This window comes from Bos taurus, chromosome 7 (genome assembly GCF_002263795.3).
Source record: "Bos taurus isolate L1 Dominette 01449 registration number 42190680 breed Hereford chromosome 7, ARS-UCD2.0, whole genome shotgun sequence".
Classification (NCBI taxonomy): Eukaryota; Metazoa; Chordata; class Mammalia; order Artiodactyla; family Bovidae; genus Bos; species Bos taurus.
The window spans coordinates 19086557-19102287 of NC_037334.1; the positions used below are offsets into that span (position 1 = coordinate 19086557).

Genomic DNA, 15731 nt, shown 5'->3' on the forward strand with positions numbered 1-15731 from the left:
CTGTGGTCCAGCCACGCCATGGAGCACTCTACAGCTGTGGAAAAGGGACTCTGTGCTGCAACACCCAAGAAGGGTGAGTCTCGAGTGCATCGTGCTGAGGGAAGGAACCCAAATACAGATGGTACATTCCTCAGGATTCATCTGCAGAAAGTTCTAGAACAGTTTACATTAATCTAAGGAATGGAAAACAGAATAATGGTTTGGAGTTAGGAGGGAGACGAAGAAATACTGTGGAGGGAAGGAGATGCTCCATATCACGTTTTGCTTGGTGGTTTTTCATGAGGATGCGTTTGCCAAACTTACAACCGCATGACTCAAGATATATTTATGGACTGTAAATTACAGTTCAGTCAAAAAATCTTAGATGGGTGTTAAAATGTAGACCGAGTATATTTAATGATATGAAAATGTCCACAGTGTAAGGCTAATTGAGAAATGCAGTTCAAACAGGCACAACCATACAATCCTCATTTTATGGGGGAAATATACTTTTCTGTTTGTGTGCTATACTTTCACAGAAAGTTTTATAAAAATTGGATCAGTGGCTTGGAAGTGATTCATTAAAGTGTAAAAGCCATGCTAATACAAGGTAAATACCTAGAAATATGCTGGAAGCATGAGTGGGAGCTACAGATCAGCCCAAATAGGAAACAAAGAATCTGTGTGTTCCGGGACTAGTCAAGTTGTGAGCGTGAGGAATTCTCACGACCACTGGAAGGAGTGTGAATGGAAAGTACAGCGATCGATTGGTATTTATCAGCTCTGTGGTCACTTGAGCCCTGTTCCTGGGAAGCTAATGATTAAGAAATACTTTTGAAAGATGACGTGGGGCCCCCAGCAATCTGAGCTGCAAAAAAAAATCACAGAACGTGAGGATATACTTTTCAAACAAAATACACTGGCTTCTACCAAATGTTTTTATCCCACTCCCAAACCTGAGCAAAATCATGCAGTTATTGTTGTGAACTGGTTGTTAAACACAGCCATTAAGAAAAATAAAATTATATAAATTTCCAATGAAATTATATTAAAACCAAAGCAATAAATATTCAAAACTTATCACTTGCTACTTATGTTTACTAATATTTTTCTATTATCTATACTCTTGAGGTATTTTACAATATTTATTGTATTAATATTTGTTTGATGGAAACATTATATAATGGTGGGCTACTGTGCTTCTTTTTCCAATTCTGCATTTAGTGACATCATGCTGATGGTTTGAAATCAGCCATGGTAAGAGTATTTACATCCTGGAAATAAGCAAAAACTACCTACCCAATAAATGAATGAATGATGTAAAAGAGATCTCAGCTTCTCTCTTGTGATAGTAAAATGGCTGCCATGGCTCCGGCCATCATGTCCACATCCTATATGTCAGGAAGAGATAAGAGGAATGGGGAAAAAACAGCACCAGCCTTGACTGTCCCTTTCATGGGGAAATAAAAAACTTCTCCAGAATTCCTAACTCTGAGGACAAATTGGGGTTTCTTAAGAACATGGAGCTTTTGCACATATGGCTCCATTACCAGAGGTCTGAGCCTTCAGTGATGATTCTTTTCCTGCTGGAGAACAAGATGGATGATTCATCATGGGGGTATATTTTAAAACTATATCCAAATGCTTCAGCAGACACAAATGTGGGATTCTTTGCAGCATTAACACAATCAGAGTTGGGGTGTGGAATGTGTGGTCCTTCCCCAAGTGGCAAGGACCAGTTTTCCAGCCCACAGTGATGGTCAGGGGTTTTTGGCGAGAGATGCCTGCGTTTTCCCAGTCCTAGTTTGAGCTAATGTCCTGCCGCCAGCCACTTGCTCTACAGTTATTTATGAGCTTGCTGTTTCTAATTTCACAGAATCAAATAAGAGAAGGGTAAGCCTAGGTGCGGGGCTTCCCAGAAGAACCTGCCCACCACTAGGTTAGATTCCTGGGTCTGAAAGATGCCCTGGAGGAGGAAATGGCAAGCCGCTTCAGTATTCTTGCCTGGAGAATCCCATGGACAGAGGAGCCTGACGGACTACAGTCATAGGTTGCAAAGAGTCAGACACGACTGAAGTGACTCAGTATGCACACACACAAGCCTAGGTGTGGCACCGATCCACAGCTCTGCCAGCGACCTGGAACTGGACGGATACAGCATGGCGAAACAGGAAACATCAAATCAGCCCTATTGCTGGCAGGAAATGGTCCTAGGGGAATTTTAAACACTTTGTTTCAAGACTGTCCTGACAAAAAGCTTTTAATCATCGGAAAGAATGCTCAACCTGACTCTTTATAAGAGAAATAAATGTTGAGGTCATGATCAGTTGTAGCTTTTCACTAATCCAGTAGGTGGGGATCACAGGTTAGGTGGGAGCATTTACCCTAGAAGTTCTGGGGAAGAGGCAACCTCTCCCATCACACCTCAGGGCGCACAAGGAGTTTGGGGGTCACCTGGCTGCAGGAATTACAAGTAAAATGACAGAAGCTTCCACCCAGCAATCCTCCCCACCCCACCCCCATTCTTAGGAATTTATTCTAGAGGAACATGCACACATGAGTACAAGGAAAACTGCCCTGGTGCAACATGGTTCATAGCTGGGAAAAACTGGAAATAACCTCCAGGTCCATAAATTGATTAAACAAATTACAGTCTATCTGTACTAAGGAATATTACTTTTTACCAGAGAACAGGGCAATTCTTTGTAAAAATGTGGACGCTTCTCTAACCCGGCATTCATGCCCCTGCTCTAACTGTCCCCTTTCAGGGTCTGCAGGGACCTCTACACTGCTCAACCCAGAGAATGGTCACTGATTCCACCTGGTCCAGCCCCAACATCACCCATCTGGACAAGCTCGGCTGCCTTCACTGGGGTTCCAGGCTCCTGTCCAGGTCACATACTGTCTGTCCTCCCCACCACAACCATCAGGGTATGCCTGTGAACACGTGAGTCAGGCCCCGGTCCTTCTCTGCCCACAGCCCTCCAGGCTCCCACCTACTCGGGGTAAAAGCCCAAGTCCTCCCCCTGGCCCACAAGGTCCTACAGGATCTGCCCCATCCCCTCCCTGCCCTCCCTTCCACTCTCTCTCCTCCTTGCTCACTCTGCTTCAGACACAAGGGGCCATCAGGAGCTCTTTTCTAAGTGTACACCTGATTTGTTCCCTAACTTCCTTCAGGTCTTTGCTCAAAGGGCACCTTCTCGATGAGACTCTGAACATCCTATATAATGAAACAGTATCAACTCTCTGCCCTCATCTCTCCTCCCTTTTTTTCCAGGTAGTATCTACAGCCTTCTAATCTGTTCCATAGTTCGGTTATTCATCCTGTCTGCCTCCCCTGAGAGACTGTGAGCTACCATGGACAGAAATGTTTTGGTTTTTTTGGCCTGTTTTCTTCCCCTGTGTACCCTAAGCTCCTGAAATGGAACCAGAAGCAGTGGCCCCCTGCCAGAGTTCACATTCAGAGTGACTGAACGTAGACAGTTCGAATGCAAACTTTCACCCCTACATTAATGAATCAGGATTCATCTGTAAGGAAGATGAATCCCTTCTCCCTCGGTCCATTTATGTATCAAGTCAATTATTTATAGCAGTTTGGATATTTCACTCTATTACATTATAACCTAATACTATCACTTTTATTATTCAAATTCCTCTAGCGTTGGTTCTTGGGAGTGGCTTTGGTTTGGGCTCTGTTTGTATATACAAATATATATTCACACACACATATATCTCCTTACTTTCTGGCAACACAAGATGCTCCAGATTTACCTTGTGTTTCCCCTGCTCCATGCAGCATAAAGTTAATGATTTCTCCAAGAAGTTCTTGCTCCTTTTATTGGAGAATGGTACTTAGAAACCAAATTGCAGGTGCCAGGGATGCTCATTGCTGCAAGAGAATCAGGCTACCCATGCATACAGACGTCTATATTTACTTCCACTTCTACCTGTACTGTTACTATATCTATCTATCTAATCTTTCTCCATGTATCGAGGACCATGAATTAATACTGGGACTTCTGGTTCCAGCCCAGCACATGGTTTGTTCTACCTTCCTGCCTTCTTGACTTATCTATAATTTCTTTCTCTGACTGAGAGGAACACAGCTCTCATAGTCTACAATTTATTGACTTATTTGTCCAGCTCCAGGATTCACATAGGTCTTCCCTGGTAGCTCAGCTGGTAAAGAATCGCCTGCAATGCAGGAGACCCTCGTTCGATTCCTGGGTTGGAAAGAAAGGCTGAGAAGGGATAGGCTGCCCACTCCAGTATTCTTGGGCTTCCCTGGTGGCTCGGCTGGTAAAGAACCCACCTGCAATGTGGGAGACCTGGGTTTGATCTTTGGGTTGGGAAGATCCCCTGGAGGAGGGAATAGCTACCCACTCCCATATTCTGGCCTGGAAAGTTCCATGGACTGTATAGTCCATGGGATTGCAGAGTCAGATACAACTGAGCGACTTTCACTATAAGGGAGCTACAGCTCGGCCTACTTGGGAAAACCAGGGTTTCTACTGGAGAACAGAATTGGTGTATAGGTATTTTTGTTTCTAGCCTAACAGTAGCCACTCAAGATACCATCTCAAAAGTTACTTCGATCAGCTCCTTTCTCTCTCCCTCCTTTTCATTTACAGCTCAGTTGGGTTCATGCGTTACTGTTTTCCATTTTGGGGTTCCCACCACATTCTGGATGATTTTAACTAGTTATTGTTTGGGGCATGTGAAATAAAGACTGTTAAGAGTCAGAGCTATTTCAGAAAGTATACTCAGAGTGGGTCATCCCCTCTTTACTCCAGCTACTGTGTTCCCCCTCTCCCCTAATTATTTTATACCCCATCCCACCAGCCGTTGTAGGTCACCAACGTCCTTAAGCTCTTTAAGACCCATCGGCCTGTCAGGCTCTAGGCTGAGCGTGGGGGTTGCCGATAGGGCAAAGACTGTGTCTTTATGCTCATGGGGTTCACAATCATGTAGGGGGTCACTGGGGCTGCAGTGAGGGGAGGAACCTGGAGTGGCTTGCCTGGGGGCTCCCCCCAAAACACGATCATGCCCTACTTCCCCTAACTTGTGACTGTGACCCTATTTGGGAAAAGTGTCTCTGCAGCTGTGACTAAGTCAAGGATTTTGGGATGACAAGCAGGTCCTGGATGATCCAGGTGGCCCTAAATCCAGTCACTGGTGTCCCTGTACCAGAGAGAGGCTGAGGGGCACTGGAGACAGAGGAAAGACACAGTCACACAGATGGTGTGTGAAGACAGAGGCAGAGGGTGGAGCGACACCTGGGGCCACCAGAAGCTGGAAGAGACAGGAAGCATTCTCCCCTGGAGAGAGTACAGCCTTGTGACACCTGGGTCTCAAGCTTCTGGCCTCCAGGATAGGCGAGGAATGAATGTCTGGTGTTCTAAGCCACTGGTTAATGGTGATTTGAAGCTAATATGGGGTCAACAGAGCAGTAAGTGTCCTGGGGCCAGTGGAGGTCACCTGGAAGAGCAGGGAGGGAGGCTGGCCTGTCCTGGAAGGACCCCTGCCCCCTCCCCCAGGAAGCTGCTGGGAAAAGAGCCATCTGTCCGTCGCCCAGCAGGATGGATGCTACACCAGAGAGACGCCAGGCACCCAGACACTCATCCCTCCTTGCCTCGCCTCTGCCGGCTGCCGGGTGTCACCCCTTGCGCCGCCTATGGCAGCAAGTAATTCTTATTTTCTCCATTAAGGGAGCAAAAGTGCTCTGGAAATCTAATCCATAAATAACACTCCCTGGCAATGGTCCCCCAGCCCGGCTGAGAGCTGCAGGGCTCTCTGAGCCTGGCCTCTGGGCCTTTTAGGGTCTGTCTTGGGGAATATTTCTCCCTGTGGTGATCTTGGGACTGTGGTTCTATGTCCCTGAGCTGTCTCTCTGGGGTGTGGAGCGGGGCAGCCTGGATGGGTGGCCAGTCGAGGAGGCGGGACAGTTGGTGCTGGGGAGAGGGAGGAGCAGGCACACCAAGATTTAAGCACCAGCATAAAAGCTGTGGCTTCCCTGGTAGCTCAGCTGGTAAAGAATCTGCCTGCAATGCAGGAGACTCTGGTTCGATTCCTGGGTCAGGAAGATCTGCTGGAGAAGAGAGAGACTACCCACTCTAGTATTCTTGGGCTTCCCTGGTAGCTCAGCTGGTAAAGAATCTGCCTGCAATGCAGGAGACCTGGGTTCAATCCCTGGGTTGGGAAGATCCCCTGGAGAAGGGAATGGCTACCCACTCCAGTATTCCAGCCTGGAGAATTCCATGGACTGTATAGTCCATGGGGCTGCAGAGTTGGGCACGACTTTCACTTTCACAAAAGCTGTGAATCATGACAGTGGGGCTTAGAGCCAGGACTAGTGGACCACAGAGGCCCAGACCCACTGTCACTCTCTGCACTGGCCAAAGGGGGCAACTTGGGGAGGTGGGGCAGCCCAATGGGCTGGACAGGGGGCGTGTTTGGGCTTCCCTTCAGCAATCAGCAGGATGAGCAGGGATGCTCCAGATGTGTTGGGCGGAGCCCCCAGTGGATGAACGACAAATGGATGGAGGGGCCCAAGCCAAAGTCCTCTTTCCACCAAGCTCTTTGCAGGGGTGGTCTGGGGTGGATGCTATAGACAGTGAGCCTAATCAGGGGCCTCTGGGAGGTAAGGTGGGTCTGGGCATTGAGGGATGCCCCACGGAAAAATGATTCTGTCACAGGCACAGATCAAGTGTATAGAGGCTGCCATTTCTCACTTGCTCTATGTCTAAAATGAGCACAACTTTTTCTGTAAAGGGCCAGATAGTGTATGTCTAGCTCTTGGGGCACCAGGCGGTCTCTGCTGCTACCGCTCAGCCCTCCCTTGTAGAGCAAAGTCCGCCATAGATGGTACTCAATGAATGGGTGTGCCTATGTGCCAACAAAACTTTATTTGTAGGAGAGCCGGATTTGACTTGAGGGCTGTAGGTTGCAGGGATCTTGACCGAAGAGGCTGGGGTATTCCATACCATGTACCACATCCCTCGCCTGAACCTGACTGATCTCCGTTGAGGGGTCAGATCTAAATATCACCTATTTAGGATCCTGACAGGTCTCTGTGACCATGGCTTACCTTCCATCTCTGCAATTTCAGGGCACATGTCAAAGTTGTATTTATGATGCCTTATGCTTTCATCACTTGCCTGCTTTCCTGAACTCTATAAACTCCAGAGAAGCAGTGACCTTGCCCCCCTCTTCCTCAGCCACCTCCCAGGTCCTGGCACAGGGCAGTTGATATTTGCACCTGATAAATTTATCTCTCAGACTCCAGTGTTGGGCCCAGTGCCTGGATGCCACAGATGCTGTAGGTTCCATGCAGCTGCTCAGTCGTGGAGTCAGCCTGGTATCTTGGCCCTGGCCTCAGTCCACGATGGCCTGTCCCAAATTACCTCCCCATTTTATGATGTTTCGGAGAGCATGGAGAACAGAGATCCATCTGCAACCGTGCTGAGACCACCTGGGTCAGCCATTCACGCTGCTGCTGTCTGTGGCCCCCTCCTCACCACTGAGGACGGACATCCGCCAGGCCCCGGGGAGGGTCAGAGGACGCTGACTCACCTGGTCAGTGTTGCAGAGTCCCCTGTAGCAGATGGGGAAACTGAGTCCTGGGGGCTTTGTTGCGGGTGCCAGAGGTAGCATCTCTGCAAAGGGGTCGGAGAAGCAGGCTGAGGGTGGCAGTGGCTGGGTGGATACATCATTGGAGGAAATTTGCTCAGGACACAGCACCCTTAAGGATGCCCATTCTGCAGAAGAAAAACTGAGGCCCTGAGGGGCGCCCTGTCCATGGCCCTCAGGCCCATCTGCTGATGTCTCCTAAATGCCTTCTCTCAGCCGTCGGCCCCATGTCCAGCCGTGATAGGCCAGCTCACCTCAAAAGCCATCTTTCGAGATGCTCCGTGTTTCCATTCTGCCCTGGTCCCCAGGGTCCCACCTCACCCCATGGTCTGTCCTCCTCTCAGGGGTCAGAGGGCACCAGTGAGCAGAGGCGGAGTCAGGCCCCGCTTCTCCTCTGCCCACAACCCTCTCAGGCTCCCACTTCCCTGGGGTAAAGGCCCCAGTCTTCCTGCAGCCCACAGTGCCCTGCGTGACCTGTCCCATCGCCTCCCTGCCTTCGTCTCCTCCCTCTCTCCCCCTCCCTTCTCCCCCTTGCTCTGCTGTAGTCACATGGTCCCACTCAGCTGCTCCTCCAAAACACCAGGCATGGGTACTTCCCTGGTGGTCCAGTGGTTAAGACTTGGTGCTTCCACTGCCAGGGGTCACGGGTTTGATCCCTGGTTGGGGAACTAAGATCCCACAAGCTGTACAGGAGACGAAATCCAGGCACGGTGCTGCCCCAGAGCCTTTGCACTGACTGTGCCCCAAGATGTCCCCATGCCTCACCCTCTCATCTCCCTCAGGACCTCCTACTGTTTACATCACAACTGACATCCCGTTTTATATACCGTCTATCTCTCCCACTGCTGTCCCACCTACTGCTGTATCCTGGTACTGGCCGAATGAGTAACACATTCATGAATATTGGGGGGGACAGCCTCACCCCACGTGGACCCTGCCGTCTCACATATGCCCAATGGCTGCCCACCACAAAATACGATCCCTGGCTCAGGTGTCACAAGAACTGGGCAGGGGCTGGGAGGGCAGCGGGGAGAGGGCCTTGCCCCAGGGAGACTCAAAAGCCTCGGGGGCCAGACGTCTGTGTGGACACAAGCTTCTGATGTCTAGCTCTGTAAGGAAATTTTCTCCATCCTGGAGGCAGAAAGCAGGGGCTGTGGGGCCATGTGCCACCCTTTGGGGAAGAACCATGCCTGTTCCCTCCTGGAGGGGGCACCCAGAGCCCACCCCAGCCTGGAGACCGCTGCCCGGCTCCCGGGCACCCACTCAGAAAAGAAGACAAAAGAAGACGCTGCAACCACCTGGAGCTGTAATTCGCAGTGCTCACGAGCCTTTAATTCATTATGAACCTAGAGGCAGGGGAATTAGGCAAAAATACAGCGCATCCTTAATCTCAGGTGGAAAAAAAATCAGGGTGGGTGGGGGTTTTTGTTTCTTGCTTTCACACATAGACACAGATATACCTTCATGGGGAAAGCACGCTCCCCCTTTGCTGCGCCACTGCCTGTCTGCACAAGTGGTCCAGGAACCCACCATGGATGGGGTGGAACCCAGAGGGACTGGCCACAGGGGTGGCCCACCTGCCCGACCCGGAGCCACAGGGGCGTCTGCCTGCTTCTTTTTATTCTCTTTACAATATAAATAGCATTTTCAAACTACATATGAACACAGGGACAGCGCCCCGGGGCAGGGGCCTGCTGCATGCAGAGGGAACCCCCACATTCCGCTGACTCCCCGGCACCTCCCGCCGCCCCGCCCGCCCCTCTAGGGCACCTGCCCTTCCCCCCACCAAGGGAGCTTCTCTCCACTTTCCTTACTTGGTTCTCTCTGGCCTGGCAACTGTTAGAACCTCTTTTTTAAACTTAAAAAATCTTTATACAAGCAAATGACGCTTTCACCCCCTCTGCAGGGACCACGGGGTGGCTGAGACGTGGTGGGGGCACCATTCTTCCCCTAGCCTGGAATGACCAACATGTTTTTCTGCCTGGAAATTCAGCCCATAAGCCTTCCGGGGCAGATTTCCTCCAAGCTGAAAGCCGTGATTCCCTCTCGAGAGCTCTCTCTCCCAGACACACAAATCCACGCGTCACAGAGATCGTACAGGATGTACCAGGCCCTCGGGTTGGGGAAGACCCTCTGCATATGTGTGAGCCGCAGCCAGACCCCTGAGGGCCGCCCACCCGCGGCCTCAGCTGGGAGATGGTTCTTCCCAGGGGAAGAAGCAGAAGATGGAGCCACCAGAAGAGAGCGCGTTTATTTTGCAAAAGGCCACGCAGAGAAGGGGGAGGGCCACCAGAGGAACTGCTAGCCTCCCGCTGGGTGCTGGCCACGTGGTGCCCGCTGCCCAGACCTTCTCGATCTCATGACTGGGAGAGAGTGAGTGACCTGGCACCGCCTTCAGGGTGCCCAGGCGTCCTGCCCTCGCCTCCCAGTGCCCCCAGGCCTCACCGCTGCTACAGAGCATCCCCATCGCTCACAGCGAGCGAGACCAGAAAACATGACAAACAAAAAGCTGAGCTGCTTTTATCTTGGGCAGCTCACCGGGTTCTGAGAAAAAAAGGACGTTTTGTTTCATTTCGTTTTGTTTTTAAAGCCACAAATCTAGAAAACAACTTTGGGGTGTGATTTTTCCTTTTCTTTCCTTTTTTTTTCTTGCATTTTTTTTTTAAACAATAGGTATTTATAGAAAGAACCTCACAAAGGTGATGTATGTACAGAAGTCACAATCTCCACGGCTGCTCAGGAGGCAGGCAATGCAGTAGCACCTTTTACGAGAAGAAGAGCTTACGTGGTTTACGAATCTGGGTCAAGGGGGTGGTGCGCGCACCCCCGCCAGCCCCCCAGAGCCCGCGTGGCCCTGCTCCCTGAGTCCGGGGGCGCGTACGGCGTCCTGCTCGCTCCTGTCGCCGAGGTAGCCTCTCGGGCTGGGAGGCGAGGACAGGGATTCACAGCAAGCAAACGCCAGGGCCCGCCGCGCCTGCCTTGCTGGGCCGAGGGCTCACGGGCGACCGGCGGTCCTAGTAGGGGGCTCCGGGCCAGCACTGCGCCTGCAGCAGGCTCTCCATGAAGGCCGGGTAGTCCGGGTTCCGCCCTGAGTCCTCTGCGGCGCGAGGGGTGCCCACCCGAGGGCGCTTGGCGGCCTTCACCTCCTCTCCAGAGAAGACGCTCTCCTGTGGGGCCCCTGTGCTGACCGACTACAGGGGAGCAGATGGCGTGGGGGTTAGTGCGGAAAGGGCACTGTGGGCGGAGATCTGTGTCCCCCAAGGTCCAGTCCTATGCTGAAGCCCCGCCCCAGCACAGCACGATGGGGTCAGGGGTGAAGAGGTCATGAGAGAGTGGCCCTCGAGAACAGGATCAGTTCCCTTATAAAGGGACCCCTGAGAGCGCCCTCTCTCTCTCCACTACGTGAGGACACAGAAGGCAGCTATCCACAAACCAGGGTCTGCCCTCACCAGACCCTGAACTTGCTGGTGCCTTGATCTTGGACTTTCAGCTTCCAGAATCCTATGAGATTGTTTAAGTTGTCCAATGTGGTATAGCAGCCAGAATGAATTGAAATACAGGCTGTGCTTGGGGGCCTGGCTGGAACAAATGCCTGCCCTGCTGGAGGCCACTGGCCCTCGGCTGCTGGGGACAGCCCCTCCCGCCTCTGCCTGAACCCCCACGCTGTTCTGTGAGTGACCCCCGCCCCCCGCAGGCAGAGGAGGGGCCTAGCCTCCCAGCCACTGGCCCCCTAGCAGGGTGGAAGCCCTGCCGTCCACAGAACATGGGAGGCAAGGCTGGGTTGCACACAGGCCGTTGGTCTGCCTGGCAGCTCCTGTCTGTCCCCCAGGGAACCTCGCATCTGAGACCCCCACCAGCTCTGACTCGGCTCTCCCACCCACAGCCACAGCCCCTGATCCTCAAAAGTTTGCCTCTGGGTTAAATCCAAAAGAAAGAAGATGGCGAAAAGTCGTGAGAAAAGACCAGCTTCTCTCATTCCCTTTTGCATCGCCAACGTGCAGCTGCGATCCATGCTTAGGTGCTGCTGTCTCCTCCTTACTGGCCAGGCCAACTCTCCCACTGCCCCTCCTGCCTCAAAACCAGCAAAGGCCAAGGCGGGACTCCAAGGCCGCCTGGATGGGTCGCTCCCCAAGGCAGCTGTGCCTCCACCCCCGCCCCAACTCCTGGCCACTTACCAGCCGGGACCGGACCCTCTTGGGGAGCTCCTCATCCAGGGTGAAGATGTCACCACGTTTCACTGTCAGCTGGGACCCATCCTCGAACTCCACCTGCCAAGGGGATGCAGTTCAGCTTGCATCCCCGTGCCCAGCTTGCATCCCCGCGCCCACCCACTCACGGTCGGCTTGCAGGGCGACCGCTGGGAAAACAGCACAGGGTCATCCATCATTGTCTTTGTCACTGGGATAGGGGGTGATTTTTCTTCTAAGATTTCACACGTCAATAACTTTTCTTACACGATCATGAGAAAAAACTCACAATCAACTTGATTTTTTTAAAAAATCAGGGGCACTGAATTGTACCTTTAAAAAATGGTGAAAGCGGTAAATTTCGTTAAGTATGTTCTACCACACACACACACAATCGAGAAGACATCTCCAAAGGGGAAAATATGGGACAGTTAGAAGACCTTCCCGCCTGCACTGACCTCAGAGGATAGCTCCACAGTCCCCAAAGGACCCTGCTGAGGGCCCCACCCCAGGCCCCACCATACCTGGCAAACAGGACCCCCTCACCTGGTAGATGTGACTGGTCACAGAGGAAATGAATTTGGCCCTGTAGAGGTTGCCGTCAGTCCACCGGAGCTCCACGAACTCGCCCTCGGGTGGTGGGCCCAACCGGGCACAGTCTCTACTCTGTGGAGGGAAGGATGGGATGGGGTGAGGGGCGCCCTTGGCCTCGGCCACCACACTGGCCTGGGCTAAGAAAGGCCCCATTCGGTAGAAACATCCCAGCCAGAGGAAGGCAGTGCTCTCAGCTTAAACTGTCAGGGTGAGCTATGGGCGGGTGCCTGGGGTCTGCTGCCACCCTGCCCTGTGGCCCACCCTCCTGCAGGCAGAGCTCTCCAGCAGCGTGAGGAACCCTCCCAGCGTCCTAAGGGCAGTGCCTGCCCCACCCCTTGCCGCTCACAGTGATGCTCTCTGGATACAGGTTGTCGCTGTAGGATCCGTCATCAAAGTTCACTTCGTAGAAGGTCTGCGTGGTGGTGCCGATGACGCGGCACCGGTAGTAAAGCCCGTTGCGGTTCTTGGTGATGACCACCTGGCCCAAGGACACGGCCCTCATAACCTGGACCTGCAGGTGGAGGGGATGTCAGAACACAGCAGGACAGCGGGGCCGGGGAACAGACTGTGGGGCAGACGGGCACTCACGCTGTGGCCCCCCGACTTGTGCTTGAAACAGGTGATGGAGACGACGTAGGGCCAGTCGTCCGGCTCCATGAGGACGCCGGCGGCGTGGGCACAGGTCACGTGGAAGGAGGTGGAGCAGTGCTCGCAGGAACACTGGATGCAGGCGCCCGACACTTTCTTCATCCGTTTCCGGCAGTACACACATTTCTGTGGGGACACGGCAGTGGGAACAGGGCTCCGGCTGGCACTTCTGCCCCCTGGCGCTGGGAGCCCCTGCCCTACTGGGCCCCTAGGTCTGTCTCCTGGGAGTGACTCTGAAACCTGAAGGTGGAGTGCAGGGGCCTGGCCCCATGGAGGGGTCATCCTGGGAGAGTCTTGACCACCCCAGGCCCACCAACCCAGCCTGCAGCTGGTCCCCAGGAGCACCTCTAGACCTCTTTTCCACCAGCCCCTCCACACAGCTGCCTGAACAGGCACCTTGCTACCATGTAGAGGGACCCTGAAAACAGCACACTCAGTGAGAGAAGCAGACACAGAAAGACGGTGTGATTCCACTGATGGGAAACGTCCAGGATAGGTCGATGCACAGAGACAGGCGGCGGGCTTAGGGGTTTCAGGGGCTGGGGGTGGGGTTGGCAGTCACCCAATTGAAGGGGGTGGTGTTCTTTCTGCAGTGATGGAATGTTCTGGAACTAGCTAGAGATGATGGTTACCTAAATCTGTGAATGTAGTTAAAGCCACTGAAATGGGGATTAAAAAAAAAAAAAACATAATAGGAGATTTTATCTTAATTTTGAATGAAAGATGCTGCAGTGTAGCCCTTCATAAGGAGGGGCAGGGGGGCCACAATGTGGGAACACCCGCCTGGGCGACCTGCCCTGCTGGGCGTCAGCTCCCAAGCCATCGACACTGTGCCCGTGCCCACACCCTGCCGCCACTCAACAGCCACCTGCCGATGACTCTGGGCATTTAATAAGCCGGCCTTTATCGCTCCGTAAACCACGTTCAAAAGCCAGAGAAGCCCCATAGCAAGGGCGCTGCAGGAGTGCAGCCCCGTGCCGATCGATGGCAATGAGATCTCATTATTAAACTGTCGATCCCTGATTCTCCCGCTGGCCTGTGTGGGGGGAGGGAGACACATGACATGGCCCTTGAGAACTGGGCTCCGCACCAGAAGGCAGAAACCCCACAGCCAAGGCCCGGGAGAGACCTGACAGTGTGGTCAGAGGGGGCAGCTCGTTGCTCTGAGTTTCCACAGCATGAGGAAAGCAGGCCAGGCCCCCATGGGGCCATCTGCCAGGCGATGAACTCAGGCTGCCTTAAGGGTGAGTCCTGTGTCCGGATCTCCCTCATTGGAGGCTGTGAGGTGGGGGCAGGAGATGGGGGGTCAGGCGATGGTACAGGAGGGACCGTGGGAGAAGGCTGAGGGCCACAGCTGCTGTGCCATCAGCCATGGAGGCCGCAAGGCACAGTCTTATGTCTCAGGCCTTTCCCCCTAAAGCCATTCCCCGCCGCCCCTTGCATTCCTGCCAATCTTGTCAAACACATCCACTTTCCCTCCCATCAAGATGTGACACCGCAAGGCAGAGCTGAGGAGAAGGGCAGAGCTGGTTTGAGCACCTGCCCTGACAGCCTCACGTCTACTGCCCCCTAAGCTGATCCGGGCTGGTGAGGGGGTGAGCAGCAGGCTCAGGCTACCAGCTGGCTGGGGTAGCCACCACTCACCAGGACCAGCGCCCAGAGAATCCTGGGGACAGAAGGATGGGCAGATAACCAGGTATGACCGTCCCCAAGCCTGTGGCTAGCATGTGGCCCCGGGAAGGCAGGCGGGCGGCTGGGCAAGCAGGAGTTAACTGCCAGCTTCCTTGTGAGGCTCCATTAGGCAGTACAAGCGAGCCTCGTGTAAAAGGATTTTTAATTCATCGTTACAAGTGCCGGTAATGAAGAGGCTGCAAGCTGGAAATGTCAGATGATCCATAAAGCGTCTGGGAGGCAGGATCTATCCGGCGCTGCACACCGCGCCATCACTCCACCTGAATAATGAGGTCTCTGCCGCCTGTGTTCCTGGAGGAATCACTGCCGCTGCGGTCTCTTCCTAATACCCATCCTGACCAGGCGGGGCTGGCACTGGCCTGAGCTCCACGTTAACTGACCAGGCCCCTTCCCCTCCCACATGGCTCCCACCAGCCACCCACTCTGCCCTGCCTGGAGGCCCCACACCTAGGGGCTCCAGGGTGGTGCCTCTGAGCCTTCACTTGGGCCTCCTCACCAGGCTCCCCAATTGCAGCCTTGTTTTTCTGCCTCTTGCCTGCTGGAGGCCTGGAAGAGCCTCTGTACCCAGGCCCTGTCCCAGGCAGCTGGGAAGTAAACCAGGCAAGAAGAACAGCCAGGAGGCTGTCCGTACCCCGGGCCAATGACCCATCTCCTGGGGCCCGTAAGACACATCCCACTCCCCACATGTCCCCCACAAGGCCACCCTGCAGACTCATAGGTGGTGATGACCTGGGAGCAGGAGCTGGTGCTCAGACGGCATGATCAGCACTTTCCGCTGTGGCCCAGCTCATGCTCCCCATACAGGGGATTGTTAGCAGCCCCATTTTATGGAGAAGAAGACTGAACACAGAGAGGTCAAAGAATCTGTCTGGAGTCACACAGCTGGCTGGTAGCAGAGCTGAGAATGAAAGCCAGTGTTTGCTTACTGACTACGGCCCACTGCCCTGAAGGCTCCCCCAGATCGGGGGAGGGTGGGGAGACATTATCAGAAAGAGCCGGAAG

General features: G+C 53.4%; 1 protein-coding gene across 2 annotated transcripts in view; it reads right to left on the reverse strand.

Moving 5' to 3' along the window:
• Positions 1–8913: 8913 nt before the first annotated feature.
• KDM4B (lysine demethylase 4B) overlaps positions 8914–15731 on the reverse strand; it is a 121084-nt gene continuing 114266 nt past the window's right edge. For both annotated transcript variants that reach the window (XM_059888653.1, XM_059888652.1), the window contains 5 exons: positions 12978–13163; positions 12736–12900; positions 12342–12461; positions 11784–11876; positions 8914–10799 (listed from right to left, as the gene is read on the reverse strand). In XM_059888653.1, coding sequence (XP_059744636.1) covers positions 10623–10799; positions 11784–11876; positions 12342–12461; positions 12736–12900; positions 12978–13163 — 741 coding nt within the window. In that variant the 3' untranslated portion in view covers positions 8914–10622. The remainder of the gene's footprint in view (positions 10800–11783; positions 11877–12341; positions 12462–12735; positions 12901–12977; positions 13164–15731) is intronic.